General features: G+C 43.8%; 1 protein-coding gene across 1 annotated transcript in view; it reads left to right on the top strand.

Annotated features, from left to right (window-relative positions):
- The window catches only part of zfhx4 (zinc finger homeobox 4), an 84,401-nt gene that overhangs the window by 33,597 nt on the left and 35,522 nt on the right, over positions 1-15,282 (top strand). The window contains exon 6 of the mRNA XM_085362992.1: positions 12,386-12,620. Within this exon, the coding sequence (XP_085219118.1) occupies positions 12,386-12,620 (235 nt within the window). The remainder of the gene's footprint in view (positions 1-12,385; positions 12,621-15,282) is intronic.

The following is a 15,282-nucleotide window of genomic DNA, read 5'->3' as shown; positions in this document are numbered from 1 at the left end:
CAGACTTGCTTGTAACCTATATCACCAATTATGTTAAGAAAAATGACGCATTAACTACTACAAAACTCTGACCTTTGTGGGAATGCTTGGATCAGACTAACATGTGAGCTGGAGTGTTCTGAGATGTTATATTTGGTATATCCAGACCATCCGTCGGCTCTTACTTCGGAAACATGGCTTAAAAATTTTCACTTCAACGACGTAATCCGATAAAAAAAAACGATCTCTTTACCCATCGGCTTCCCGTGGCTGTCATGCGACCGGCTATTGCAGTTAATAATACAACAGCTTCTTGCCATTTTTTGGGTTTCTTTTTATCGCTGTGTAACTGAGTTCAATTGAAAGCCTGCGTGCGCTAGTACCTCTTGCCACAAGTTCCCAGAATCCTTTGCGGTTTTATCCCTGAATGACGTCACATTTCAATCTTTATCCTGGTGGGCCGGTCTCTAGTCAAAATGCCCGGGCCGATTTTTTGTCCCAGTCCAGCCTTGCTGGGAAGGGTGAAGACAACTGGGTTGCCCGGCCCTGGCCACGAGGTGTCCCTTATTTATTTTTCAGGGAGTTGGCAACCCTAGTTGTTAGTGTGACAAATAGAGGAAAAGAAAAATAATAGAAAGCATCTTTCTTTAAACATCTGTCTCTCCTTCTCGCTCAAACACTCGTTCACAAACTCGGTCTTACCAGCCCTTTTTTTGTTTTGTCTCTGACTCTTTTTTTTCTCTCTTTTTCTATCTCTCCCCTGGGGAGCAGCAGATAGGCCATCTCATTACCCATGATCCTCTTGGCAACACCATGGCTGGGAATCAGGGGGTGGGGGGAATTAAACAAGGGCTGTAATGGGAGGAGGGTGAGTAGGGAGTAAGAAGATGAGGAAAGGAGACTGTGGTTTGTAGATGCATCCAAACGCCTCCCTTTTCTCATTTTCATCATCTTCTTTGTAGCTCTCCCTCCCTCTCTCTGCCCCCTTTTTTTCTTTCTCTCTCTCTTGCTTTTTCTATCAACTGAGGGACCTTTTTTCAGTCTTTTATCTCCACCACCCCCACCCCCTCCTCACATTTAATTTTCTTCCATCTCTCTCTGATGGAGGTAGCTGCGCTTGCGTGATATTGTGATCTGTGATATTAAGTCTACCACTGTGCCTTGGCTATTAGCAAGGGTCAACCCTGCCCACTCTCATTTGAAAATCAAATGGCCCTATATATATGCAGCCCAAATTATTGGACTGTCATTTGGACTTGTGTGATGGGGAAATGGACAGGAGATTGACTCCCATAGATTTGCATAAAAAGTCATTGTGCTGGTACCCGGAATAGAAAAGAGACTGGATCTATTTCAAATGCATGGCACCGTTTATGACACACACACACACACGCACACTCTTAAATTCATATGTCCATAAAGAGGTATAGCGTTACATACATTCATAGAGACGCACTCGTTCACAATTGTAGTCATCAAGTTACCATTCCCACTTGAGCCCGTGTACGCTTGTTCCAGACACAGGCTCTTGATCACAGCGTCCTTGTCTCAGACTCGCAGACAGACTTAAAGAGTTGCTGTTCTCTTCAAAAAGGAATGTTCTCAGCCACTTCACGCTAGATGCTACTTGACTGCTAGATATAGATTTTCATATTCTGTCATGGAGACAGATGATGCCAACAAGAGTTCAGCACCTGAGCAGATAAATTAATTCACCTCTGTGTGGTTTTTTTTTGTTTTGTTTGGTTGTTGTTTTTTGCCAGAAAGGTTGTCCGTCCCTCTTTCTTTTTCTTTTTTCCTGATGCCAGTTAGTAGATTATTCAAATCATCTCCTCTTTCACCTGCATGGAGATTACAATAGAAATCTTTCAGAGGTCCGGGGGTGGTGAAGTGGGTGGGGGAGGGAGGATGGAGGGTAGCGGCTAATTAAAGCACAAAAGCAGGTGTGTGTGCACGGGTGTGTTTGTGTGTGTGAACTCTGTAGCTGTAGCTTTCTGTTTGACGGAGAGGTTTGAATGGACAGGCTTCCCCACACTCCCCCCTTCTGCCAAATAATCCTCATAGATATTAATAAGAGTTTCGCCCCTTCTCCCTCCAACGCCTTTACCAGATGGTCGGCAGAACACGAGTGTTTATACACACATCTGTGGGTGTGGGTGCGTAATGTCCAGCTTTGGTCCAGCACTTGACTGACACTCATATGTAATGTTTAATTTCCCCTCTTAAATTACCTCAAATTCTTGACTTTTTGATGAGTTTGTTGACTAGGTGTGTTCATGTGCGTGTGTTTCTTTTTTCTGTGTGTGACACAGAAAAACAGACTGAGCTGGTTTTCTCATATTAATAGCTAGATGTGATCCCTTTCATAATCATTCGCACCCCTCTGAGGTGTGGGTCATTTGGGCCGCGTCCATGTGCAGGGGACTGTGAAGCAGATCGAGGCTGACAGGTATGGGAACGATAGCAGAGGGGGGGATTGTGAAGTGTGCAGAAGGAGTGGGGGGGGGGTCAGTGTCTTCCAGACCACCAGAAGGAAGGGAGCATTGCTGGGATGTGGGAACAAAGGAGTTACCAGAAGTTTCTTTTCCTTTTTGTCTTTTTCCCCTCGTCTTAACATTCCCACCCTCACTATATCCCAACAGACGCTCAGATACACACTTCCCTCCTCCCGTTTTCCATCCACATGCCCCCTACTCACACACTTGTCTTCCTCTAACCTTTTTTTTTTAAATATCCCAAACTCCGCCCTATCCTCGCCTTTCTCTTGGGTCTTGATCATCCTGTTAGGACAAAGACACAAGCTTGTTTAGGGAAAAAAAAAGAAAGAAGAAGAAGAAAAACAACTGAAAACAAAGTAATAATCAAAGAAGGCGCATGAGCTCAAACATGATCTCTCGGGGGCGTGTTGTCTCCACTTTTGATGCATTGATTTGATCAGAGCAGCCTCAGACAGATCACATGGCAGAGAGATCAGATAAATACTTTTTGTGTAAGTTCATTAGCTTTACTTTTGAAATCACCTGACATTAAAAATGTGCGCTTAATTTGCAAGAAAGCTGACAGGAAAAATCGTAGCCTCTTTTTTTTTGTAGCTCCGTTCTTGAAATAGTCTAAAACGTTACATCAGCTTAAAAATGGTATTTAGGCAGCCGTGCTTCTTCCCTCTCATGAAGCTATCAGGATATTGATATGGACAAAGTTGAACTGAAATACTCCTCAACGCCCTTCAAATCAATAATCGATCGATTGGAGGTAATTGTGCTACTCCCTTGGAACGGTCCCAAGTCACCCTCTCTCTCTCTCTCTTTTGCCGTCTCTCTCCTTCTCACACTCTTTGTGTCATTATCAGCATGTGGACCCGTATTCGGTATTTCAGCATTCCAGCTGTAATTGATTTTAACCATTAGGTGCTCAGTGAATAGATAAGTAGTGGGAGATATTCGATTATACGGTGAAAGAGGGAGACGGGGATGAAAAGAGGGAGAGAAAGAAGGAGGGAGAAGGATTTAGGGATGTTGCCGGAGAGCTGCAGAAAGGGGAGCTGACCTGTCCTGCTGTCTATCCGTCTCTACCACTGGCCTTCCATCTTTGCGGCAGCACAATACCGCTGACCTCCTGTGAGTTCAAGCAGCTTAGTTTCTGCGAGGTAATCCCTAATGCTTTGAAATAGACCTGATAGAAAGCCCACTTACTTGTTCAGGATTAATGTGGTTTGTGTGTGTGTATTGGGGGGTGCGTGGGGTGTGGAGGTGGGAGGGTAGTTTCCAGCACATTTAGTTAAATTAACCGATTCGAATCATGATATTCACTTCTGACTGCGAGCAGCGCCTGTAAAAGCATGTCACAATTTATCGACAGACAGGTGGGAGACTTGGATCCTTGTGCCTCACCTGTCACACATTATTACGCCGCTCTTCTCTGTTGTTTGTGTCTGGATTCGCTGTGCTGGTTGCCAGAGTGCTGTTATTTCCTTTCAGTAGCTGCCCGTCGTTTACAGAAGCCATTTTGTATCGTGAGTGCAGCAGAGGACGGTATCGTTTTTCAATTGTTTTCTGAAGATACAAGTCAGACTTTTTTGTTTCTTCCCTTTTCCGCTGCCCTTTTCTCCTCTTTTCCTCATTCTGGCAGGAGTTTAGGATAGGACTAGGGGCAGGAGCAGAGGGAGGGGGGACAAAGGCAAACATTTGAGTAATCTTCAAAGAGCCCATTGGTATGTTGAGTGGACGCTGGTATGCGGACTGCGGCTGAGGCTTTTTCAGGGGAAAACAATATCCTTCCTTTAGATGGCTGGGGCCTGGGCAAACACTACTAGCTAGGCAACTCTGCCCAGTGCTGCCACCGCTATCAGCTTACCCTCACGCCGCCCCTTGTCTCTTGCAAAAATTGGTAGTCTTCTTCATTGCTGGAACAGAAGCAAAAGAAGAACCCAGCTTGGCAAATGCAGGGCTCAATGACTGAGTTTGTGTGACATATCTCCAAATTGTTTAACTGGGAGAGTTTTGATGTCGACTGCTAAAGAAATGGTCGCACTCTGTATAAAAATAGTAGCGGCGGATCAAGTGAGCCACGTTGTAGGTCACCTGCAAGGCACCTGATTTCCTGTGGCAATATGCAAAACATGTCTGCTGAAGAGGTACATTCATTGTGCTGTTCCTGGCAGACAGACCAGCCTAACATACACACACCTGGACGCAGCCTTTCTGCACAACAAGCCACATTTTCATATTGTTTCCAAGGAATAAGACCTGACACTGTTTTGTTTTTTTTAAATTGGAATGTGTAATGTAAGCATACAAAGGACAATTGTATGCTTCTTTGTTATGAAGTTGATTATTCATTATATATACCACTATGTAGAATCTATAGTTGTAGATGGGCACAGTGATATGTCTATCAAAAAAGCATTAAAAGGCAGATCTATTTGATAAATACGACCATTAGAAGAAAGAAGCAGGCAGTCTGCCATTTTGTGACAGTTTCAAAATGAACTCCCTTTTGTCCAGTAATCACTAGCCATTTTCTCACGAGGATCCACCCCAGGGATAATTTCTCCCATTTCTCTGTCATTAACAGGGCCTGGTATTAGGCTTGTGTTTTGTTCCCTGTACCTTTTGTTTTGTGCTAAGTGAAACCATGCGACAGGATAGGGGCTAACTGGAAAACAATACTCCCCTTCACAGGCTCAGGAATGTGTAATTAGTGATTTGAACCCAGCTACACTCGTCTAGATTCTTCCCTATCATTCTCTCTCTCGCTCTCTTTCCATCTCTTGTTCTTTTGTTCTCCTTGTCACAGATTTTCTTCACCCCGTGTATCATCAAATCTTTCGCTTAGTGTTGTTCACTGTATGCTTCTGTCATTCCTTTTGTCACACTTTCTCTTGGAGACATTTTTTTTGTAGCAAGTCCCCACTACCACCAGAGCAAAGCAAAACAAACTTGGCAAAAAGTCACTGATCCTTTTAGCACCAAAATTATTTTACCTTCTCTTCCTTTTCAGTTTCTGTTAAACAGAACAACAACCGTGTAGCGCAAACTTCTTTGATGATACAGGTAAATGAGCTAAAGTCCCAGATTTGGAACCCTTTTACTCGTGTTTTTCGTAGACCCTGTCAATTAGAACTTGCTTTGATTCCTCAAAAGCATCTTGGTGTGTTGGGAAAATGGAAAAAGATGAGCCCTACCCGAAAGTCTTAGCACACTGGCAGTATAAAATATAACAGGCTAACAAGCATGCTAGCACTTCAGTGATCTTCTTCTCAGCATTTCACGATTTGTCTCCTACTCTGAGTCGGTGGAAAAGATAAAATCAGTGGCACAATGGTTTAGGGAAATAGGGAGGTCTGGTCAGTCTCACCTGGTGGTGATGGAGACAAGCGGGGGGCTTTTAGACCCTAATGGGCTAAGGTCAGGATAGCTAATAGGCAGTAAGTGGCTGAGCCATGCTGTCTAAATCTAATGCTAATGTAAATACTGATCCATTTTCATGGGGGATGGAGGTGAGCTGGCTTTCAAGACACCCAACACACATACACTTGAGCTTAAGTGAGTAAGGAAGATCTGCTCTGGTGTCTTTGTCTTTTGTAATCTGCAATTTTTGAAACTACACGTTAATTTCCTTGCTGTCCACTGATCAGGACAAGAAGAAGTTAATTGTGTTATAATTTAGCAATGTTGTGTTTTAGGAGGGAGACTAGAGGTCAGGTAGGTGTGAACTTCAGATTGATCTTTATGTCAGTTACACACTTCACTTATAAACTTCCATCCATCCATCCGCTTATCCTTTTCAGGGTCGCGGGGGGGCGCTGGAGCCTATCCCAGCTGTCATAGGGCGAGAGGCAGGGTACACACTAGACAGGTCGCCAGTCTGTCGCAGGGCTAACAGACAAGGACAGACAACCATTCACACTCACATTTACTCGCACATTCACACCTAGTGGCAATTTGGATTATCCAATTAACCTATCCCCACAAGCTGCATGTCTTTGGACGGTGGGAGGAAGCCGGAGTACCCGGAGGGAACCCACGCAAACACGGGGAGAACATGCAAACTCCACACAGAAAGACCCCGGCCTGATGGTGGAATTGAACTCAGGACCTTCTTGCTGTGAGGCAACAGTGCTAACCACCGTGCCACCGTGCACTTACTAACTTCTATCGCTATTTGTCTGCAAATAGTAAAGAAGGAAGAAATTAAGTGAAGAAAGAAAGAACAAGTAAGGAGCAACAGAGAAAGGGAGAGAAAGAGACAGGGAGACAGCACAGAAGTGGAGAAAATGTCGTATGAAAGACTCATTGTGATAATTCATTTATTTGTCTTGGCAGTGATTATGAGATGAATGCTTATTATTATTGGGTGACTTAAGCTAAGCTCATCCACAGGCCCCTGCACCTCATGGATCGGCCCCAGAGCTGTGATCACATGTGATTGCCAGCAGCCAGAGAAACAGGAGAGCCAATTTAGCTCTTGGAAATATTTTCTTTTGCATTTATGAAAATGAGAGCCTGGGCAGGAGGCAAAGGAAAGATGACCATCAGGAAATAAAAGAAGGTCGAGTCGGTTGGATTCAGGTGTGCTGGGAGTGCCTTGTGTTGAATCTTTAGATTACACACTGTGGCTTTGTAGGAGAGGGTAACTGCAGACGCACACTGAGTGTGTGTGTAAATTGGTGCATGTGCACTCAGCACTTTTTTTTGCACTTCTATATGCATATTAATTTATTGTGTCTGTGCAGCACTGACGCTGACTCTCTACCACCGCCTCTGTTTTCTTTATCTGTGGAAGGAAGGTGGCACATACCTGGGCTCTCCGCAAGTCTTTTGAGCAGTGCAGTCTGCCAGTGAATCCATTGGCAGCAATCTTGCGTTACATCTATGTCTTGGGGGCTGAGTGTCGGTTAGCAGTAACATGTGTTAGGGAGCTGGTAGCACTGATGGAATTCTACACTTGGCAGCCTTCCAGGCAGTACTGGTATGTGTTTAAAATACTTTCAAGGAACAATACATGCTTTTGTTGTTTGCTGGGCCAAGTGGGGCTGTTTTTGTCTCTGATGGCCCTCAGGGGCCCAGGGGATAGCACTGGAGGCTGGTGACGTTCTTAAAAAAAAAGGGGGGGGGGGGGGGGGGGGTAAAGGTACAACCAACAAAACTCCCTGCTCCCCCCCAAAAAAGAGGAGATACAGATGAAAAGATATAAAGAGGTTTTTATTTTCACAATGTGCGGGGTGTACATTTGCATGCATGTGCACACTCTCAGAGGAATCAAAAACAAAACTGAATGTATGCACTTCTTTACATACGCACGCACACACATGCACACAGCACCGGTTATTAAGGCATAACCGCTGTGGCGGAGACCTCTCACTTTCAGCATGTATTCATTAGCTGCCTGTTTCTACACTTAATGACAGGAAAGAGTCCTGTTTGTACCGAATACTCTAATTTGTCATTTGCTTTATGGAGGAAAAATGCAACCCCGCTGCCTGGTTCTACTTTTGAATTTATTTTCCACGTTACCAGAGAACGCATCACAATCACAGGCAAAGACAAAAAAACACAAAAAACAACACGAAAAAACGCCCGACTGAAATTATAGACAGACGCAAAAAATACTTATGAGATAATATCAAAAAAAATGTGGAGTTAAAATTACTAATGCATAAAAAAACGCACGCACACATTCGCACAGTCATAGAGCAAAAAAGAAACGGTGGATTGAAATTATACCCACACGCGCTCTTTCACGTACTCGTACATGCACAGGGAGATAAAAGAAGTTGTGAGGAGATGTCTTTTGGCTTGGCTTATTAAGAATTCAGTTAATGAGGCAGCTTTGTCACCCCAGATAGAACAAATGGATACGAGACAGCAGCGCCGCTATCCTTCCCCGCAAACCCAGGCAGCGAGCCGAGGGGAAGATGTGTGTGTTCTCGTGTTTACTTGTGTGTGAGAAAGGTGTTTTGTAAACATCTCATTCTGCATAATGAATGCAGTCCTCTGTCGTCCTCAGTCACACACACACACACAGCAGCAGCAGCAAACTGCTACACCAGGGAGCTTCCTTTACCTGTCAGACTGACTCTCCTCCCCTCTCCCAAAAACAAGTCCCAGGGTGTTTTTGCATCTGTGTGTGTGTGTGTGTGTAAGTCACTGACAGCATTGACTGTCTTGTGTTTCTGACAGCCGAATGGGAAGTCCTGAGTATTGTAATTTACATTGTGATGTGTGTGTGTGTGTCAGACAAGCACTCCTTGTGTTTTAATGTGTCGGCTAATGTCTGAGTGAGCACCCTGGTCGCTTTCGGTCTTCACACGCTTAAACCTGGTAACATTCACATATATATCTACATATTGCAACACAACAGTAACATGCACATATTTAAATGTTACCTCACACGCATTTCTATTTTCACTTTGCCACAATGATATATTTTTGCAATTCCCTGACCAGAAGAGGGATCTCTCTGTCTCTCGCTTTCTGTCTGAGCCCTTTTTGGGTCCACGGTAACAATCACTTGCTGCAACACCAGAGAAACACATACTGAGAGAGCCACTGTTGCTCTCATATGTGAGCTTTACTATAAATGTAACTACACGTCAGGCAGTAGTGACGTGGACGTTTGCAGTAAATTTGCGGTAAATTAAAGAAATTTTTAAAGGAATTTCCGGTCACTACGCAAGTTAGGACGTAGATTTCCCGCAGAAGTCTAAATCAAGCTTGAGTGGAGACTACTAAATGTTCTCTCCGCTAGTCACACTATTAGAATTGATACTGACAATTGACAATAACATATTGATAAAGCCAGCAATGTGGCATATTCGATGACTGAAAGGGGTTTTATGTGTGTGCATGTACCCCCTTTGCCATCTAGAGATGTCTCTGCCCTGTTTAGATCCACCCAGGGAGTGCTGTGTAGCTGATTTTGATTGGCCCACAGGGAGTGTTGGCTTATTTGGTTGTTTGCCAAACACTAATCCCCAACAATTAACCACCAGGCAGGCTGGAGAGGTGCCATATTGACAAGGATGGCTCTTTTTGCCATTCTGCGCAAAGACGCTCGATATGATACGAATGTGCGTATAAACACATACAGATCAGCAGCAGCATAAATTACATGCACATTGCAAGTAGACACACAGGGGCACAAACCCAGGAGCAGGAACAGTGTGTTTGTGTGTTTGAATATGCATTACACAGCCCACGCCTGGCAGGAGTCAAAGTGCTCCTTTAAAAGTTCATAAATCATGGATGTTCTGGCCTGTGATCACCAGACCGCCTGCATTTCAGGCCTGCGGAGTGCCAGAGAGCGACAGACAGCCCTCTAGTTTAGGTCTTAAACAAACCCTCTGGAATGTGCTGATGGGGGAAGAATTAATATTAGGTCTAAACCTATCTGGCATCCCAATTCAACCCTAAAGTATATCATTCAGCTTCTCTCAGCTGAAGCCTCACATCCTAAAAACATTACGATGTAACTTACAGCAGTAAAGGATGTGTGGTGTTTGAGGCCACAAGCACTACAATTCTCCTACTGCCATTAGGAACCAGTTTAAGCCATCAAGTATTTTCTGAAACTCTGCCTCTCTTGATAAGACTCTTAACTGTTATGGCCATGTGTGCTCACACACTTTCCAATTCTAGCATGGTCTTCATATGGGGCTGTTCTTAACGTACTTCTCGAGGTTGTCACAAGAGGAAAGAAAGGCTTTGTTTGATTACCAGTTTTCTATTCAGCTCTAAGAGCCCCGCTTTCAGCTTCATTCAACTGTAGCTGGGCCCCATTCCTATCAGAATGACGTTAAAATAAAAGTGTGTTTAAATGTCCAGATACGGTTAAGCTCAGAAAGAACCAGTTCCAAGCTAATCCTGTTTTGATATTGTGGTTGTCCTAATTGATCAGAGGATGAATGACAGTCAGAATGTGTGCAACTACACGGGCTTTTACATATGCTGTATAGCATATGGCATTGCTTTGAGAGGTCGTTTTCAACAGAAGGTACTTTGAGCACCTCCTGTTTAATGCCAGTGTTTATAAAGAAACGCTGAAAAGTTCATATTGAAAGAAAAGCCATGACGTCACACTTTCTTGTTTATGCATGTGATATATGCGTGCTTGCTTCCGTAGCAAAAGTGTGTTTCCACAGTGAGGCTCGACAGCCCAGTTTTCCTGTGAGGTAGGGAGGGGAAGAAAGAAAAGAAGCAAAGAGAAAGAGAGAGAGAGAGAGAGAGAGAGAGAAAAGAGCGAGGGAGGCCTCCTTTCACAGAGAAACAAAGATAGCTGTAATTAATGGCCCTGAGCTCTGGACTAGGGGAGCTTTCTTCTGACAACTCCGACTTAATTAAAACTTAAGACTTCTGAAAGGGCCTCTGACTGCGAGGGGACGTCCCACCGTCTCGTGAGAAAAACCTCGCAAGATTTCCTACAAAAGAAAGAAAGAGGGAGAGACAGAGAGAAAAGATGTGTTAGTGGCTGTAGCTATGTTGCTAATCCCTGTTTGTCAAAGGAGGAGGGGGGGTGGTTAGAACTCATACACCTGCGACCCACTCCTCCCACCACACACACACACACACACACACACACACACACACACACACACATTCATTTTTCCAGTCTCTCTCTCTTCCTGCTCCATATAGCTTGATGCAACTATACTCTGGAGGAAATATTACCTGGCTAACTTTTCATTTGCTTCCAGAATGAAACGTCTTCCTATAGGAAGAGGTGAGAGACTCAGTAGGGCTAGCACATGCACACTTGTCATTATCTGCATTAATTCATGCACAGAACCCTGCACCTCTTTCTCACATGGCTGTATGAATAAATCTTAACAAAGTATAAACTAACCTTTGCGAGCCACCCCTGTGTCTCTGCCATGCTATCTTTTCCCCTCTCTCTCTCTCTTTGTTGCTCTCTTTCTCTCCCTCTCTCTCTCTCTTCTCCCCTTCACAGAGGATCAGATAATAAAAGCTTGGCCTGGTCTTTTGTTTTTGTGCATTGTTCATTAGCCCGGCAGCAACAACAGAAGCACACTTGATATGCTTGGCTTGACTGGGTGTATGGGAGTAGGGCAAGGTGGGATGGGGGCTGTGCGTGCATGCCTGTGTGTGTGTGTGTGTGTGTGTACATGTGTGTGGGTGTTTGTGCACCTACATGCACCAAGGGCAGGGCAAGAGGTAGGGGGTAGCTTTGCATGGCTGCAATGCCATTAAAGAGGCAAGTGGAAATTAGGGGCTTGCAACTGACAGCACACATTGAATGAGAAACCCCTGCAGCTGCTAACAATATGGAGAGCTGGACAATGTGCATGTTAAAGACAAAAACGGTGTTTTGAACTCAACACCTTGTCTGACTTTTTGTGGGGGGGGGGGGCCTTCTGTCTTTGCATTACTTAGACAATATCCAGTTAATTGGAAATGTTAGTCTTTAAACTAAGCTCAGCTGCTTAGAAGTTATATCTATTTCTGTTTGGTAGTTTCATGTTTGTCTGTCCCTTTTATATCTTGCCTTTATGCCTATACCTTTTTTAAATATGTACTTCTTGAAGATCTTTACTTGTGCAGTAGACTTATATAAAAGAGCCATTAGTCAGGAATCTTGCTCTCTAGTATTTTTCTTTCAGAAATATCTATAATACCACTGTAGCCAATAATGGGTCTGACTGAAATGCTGACTATTGACTTTTTTTTGTGGCTTTTTTAGAACCAGGCAAGTGGGATTTCTGGGTGTTTGAATTTTTGGAATTCAACTGGAAGGATAATAGAAGGAAGGATTTTCTGGCCAAGTTTAAAATGTTACAAAGATATCTGGAAAAAAAAACAATGAAGTTGCTCCTGCTTTGAAATTTTTGAACTGTCCCTAAAAGGTGAATGCATCTAACCTTCAGACTCTCTACTTGTCTGTTCCACAGCTTTTGCAGAAGCTGGACAGTTCGTATAGCCCGGAGTCATGTGTCTACTACTGCACGCTGTGCGACTACTCCACCAAGGCCCGCCTCAACCTGGTGCAGCACGCCCGCTCAGCTCGCCACCAGCAGAACGAAGGACTGAGGAAACTCCAGCTGCACCAGCAAGGCCTGGGAGGAGATGAGGATGGGCTGAGCCTTCATGAGCTGTTCCATGTCAAGGAGTGCCCCAGCAGCCAAGGTCTGTGCTTTTTCAACCTACTTTGTTTGCTTTAACTGTGATACTTAAGAATATTTGTTAGTTTTAAGGCTATTTCAGTTAATACTTTGGGGATTAACTTTTTGTCACATCTTTTATTTTTTTCTGGTGGAGTGCACACATGGCCTGACTTTAACATTTTCTATTGGCTTCCACTTTTATTTTTATTTTTGTTGTTCTTCTTTTTTTAGATTTTAAAACCTTGATATTAGCTGAAGTGGTCAGTTTTCTTTGTTTGAAGTCAGATTCCTCAATCTTTACTCCTTAGACTCTTCCTATCTCTTCCCTCCCTTGCATCACTCTCTCTTTCTTCTGTCAAATCTCTCTCACTCCGTACTTCATTCCCTCCTTCCTTTGGCCTTCATATCCAGATCACGTCTCTCGATACAGGCCCGTCCATTCCTCCTAATCTCTCCAAAATGAGCATACTGTTCCTATTAGGCTGCTGCTCTTATATCTGAAACATGCACACACACACACATAGACATACACACACACAGTGTCCCGTGCACAGGGACATCCCAAGCAGGCAAGTCAGCTTATGAAATTTCACCTTGGGAGGATCTCATAGTGAAAGGCCTGTACACACATACGTTACTCACACACATGTATGCTATGGCTGCACAGTCTCTCCCTGGAGTGAGCTTTCATTTCCTTTCTCATGACCAAAGCAATTTGGCTTTCATTTAAGAGTCTCCGTCCTGCCAGCAGCTAATAAGTGTAACAGAACTGTAAAACATTCAGAGAGACAAAAAAAAGAAAGAAAGAAAGAAAAAAAAAAAAAAAGATTAATCGTTTTTCTTTGAGTGGGGGGTTGGATGGTGGGTAAGGGGTTGCAGGGTGTAAGGGGAGGGGGCTGCGTTGTAATTTAAACCAGAAGACAGAGAGTCAGGGTCCATTATTTAGTCATCCCTATGTTAATGCTGCCGGGAGAAAATGAGCGCTTAACTTGTTTTTGCTTTGCTTGACCTGCAGGAGCGGGTGGAGTGGGGTGTGGTGGTAGTGCAGGGGGGAATGGGGAAAGTAAGGGGGGGTAACACATTTTGAAGAGCATTCCAGCATAGCATTAGCCCATACATCTGTCTGTGTGTGTGTGTTTAGGTGTGTGTGTGTGTGTGTGTCAGCTCATGTATATTCCACCATGAATCTGCGCTCCCCAAAGTGTCCTGTTTATACTGTACATATACTCCCAAAACAGATGGGGGCCCAGCGCTTAGAAACATATGTGAGTCCTAGCGCACACACACACACACACACACACACACATTAACAGGAGACGAGCTCCCTGTCCTGGAGTGGAGACTGCTGCTGGTGAATGTTTGGTTTTAATTACACATGGATCAAAGTTTCGGTGAGATTTGGGGTGCAGCAGAAAAGCATGCTTAGATAAATCATTACCTTACATTTTAACATAGCCACCAACCCCCCCCCCCCCCTTTCTTTCTCATCTCCTCTTTTTTGCCCCCCTCCCTCCTCTCTTTCTTTCTCTCCTTCTTTGTCCTGCTTATTCCTCCAGCTCCTGTCCATTTTTTTCTCCAGGCCTTTTACCGTTTTTTTTTCTTCTTTTTTGTCCTCCTCCCCTTCCCTTTTTAAATCTCAAACCAATGCGCCCAAGCAGGTTTTAAACCTGTCAAAAGCAATATTTGGCCGCTGCACCAAATTTCCAATGTTCCACTCTTAAAACGCACTAAATTTGTTGCTTGGACCCTCATTTTATACCTTGGCTTTGAGATGGCACATGGTGAATTTCCATGAGGAAGATAACGTAAAACCTTAAGCGGACGCTGGCACCGTCCAAAATGCTAAGCCACTTTTCTGGATGCCCTTCTTTTGCCCACTCTATATAACTTTCTTCTGAACAACGGTATTCTTTCACATGGTACGTGGTAAATGTTTCAAAGGCTACTTCCTTGTAGCCCATAAGTATTTGGCAGGTGTACGCAGTGAGCAAAGTTACAACCATGTCAAGTAGAGATCAAACACTGAGAGTCAGTGGAATAAATTGGGCTTGTGTTCTTGTTCTGTAGTTTGCTAATAAAATCCGTGTTGTTGTATTTGTTGTTTATTTTTAGGATTTTTTTTTTTAACCGATTACAAAATAGTTCCTGTTAGCATCACACGCTAGCCCGCCTTACGAGAGAGGCGATTGCTCCCGCAGTGATATATGATGCGAATGGGTTTTTTTTTCAGCAATGGAAAATGCTTTATAGTAGGTAACATTTTCATCCAACGTTCAGTTTAAGGACCCTCTGTTTGTGTATTCGTGTGCTGTTAGTTTTCTGGGCTACAACTCCTGACTCAAGCACTTTCTGTTCATTAGAGACTGGTATGAAAAAGATTAATTTAAGTGCTGACCGGTATCTTTCTCTTAAAGCCTGGGAGTTGGCACCAAGCCACATAATTATAGGCTCATTTGGGAATAAGAGTTCTAATGCTTGGGACTTTATGTACATGTGAATGGCTTTCATTAAACAATTTTGATGCTGATTTTATGGCCTAATTAAGGATACGGTACTGGAGAGACACACCGCAAGAATATAGGTGTTTTGAACAAAGACAGGAGTGTACATGCAGTACTTGTGAGCTTGTAAATGCATAGGTTTGCCGATGTATGTGTGCATTTGTGTGTCTTTGCGTTTTTCTG

The sequence above is a fragment of the Diplotaxodon limnothrissa genome, linkage group LG9 (assembly GCF_057381915.1).
Source record: "Diplotaxodon limnothrissa isolate DT_005_m linkage group LG9, D_limnothrissa_male_GT1.1, whole genome shotgun sequence".
Taxonomy (NCBI): Eukaryota; Metazoa; Chordata; class Actinopteri; order Cichliformes; family Cichlidae; genus Diplotaxodon; species Diplotaxodon limnothrissa.
This window is presented reverse-complemented; position numbering and strand designations above follow the sequence as displayed.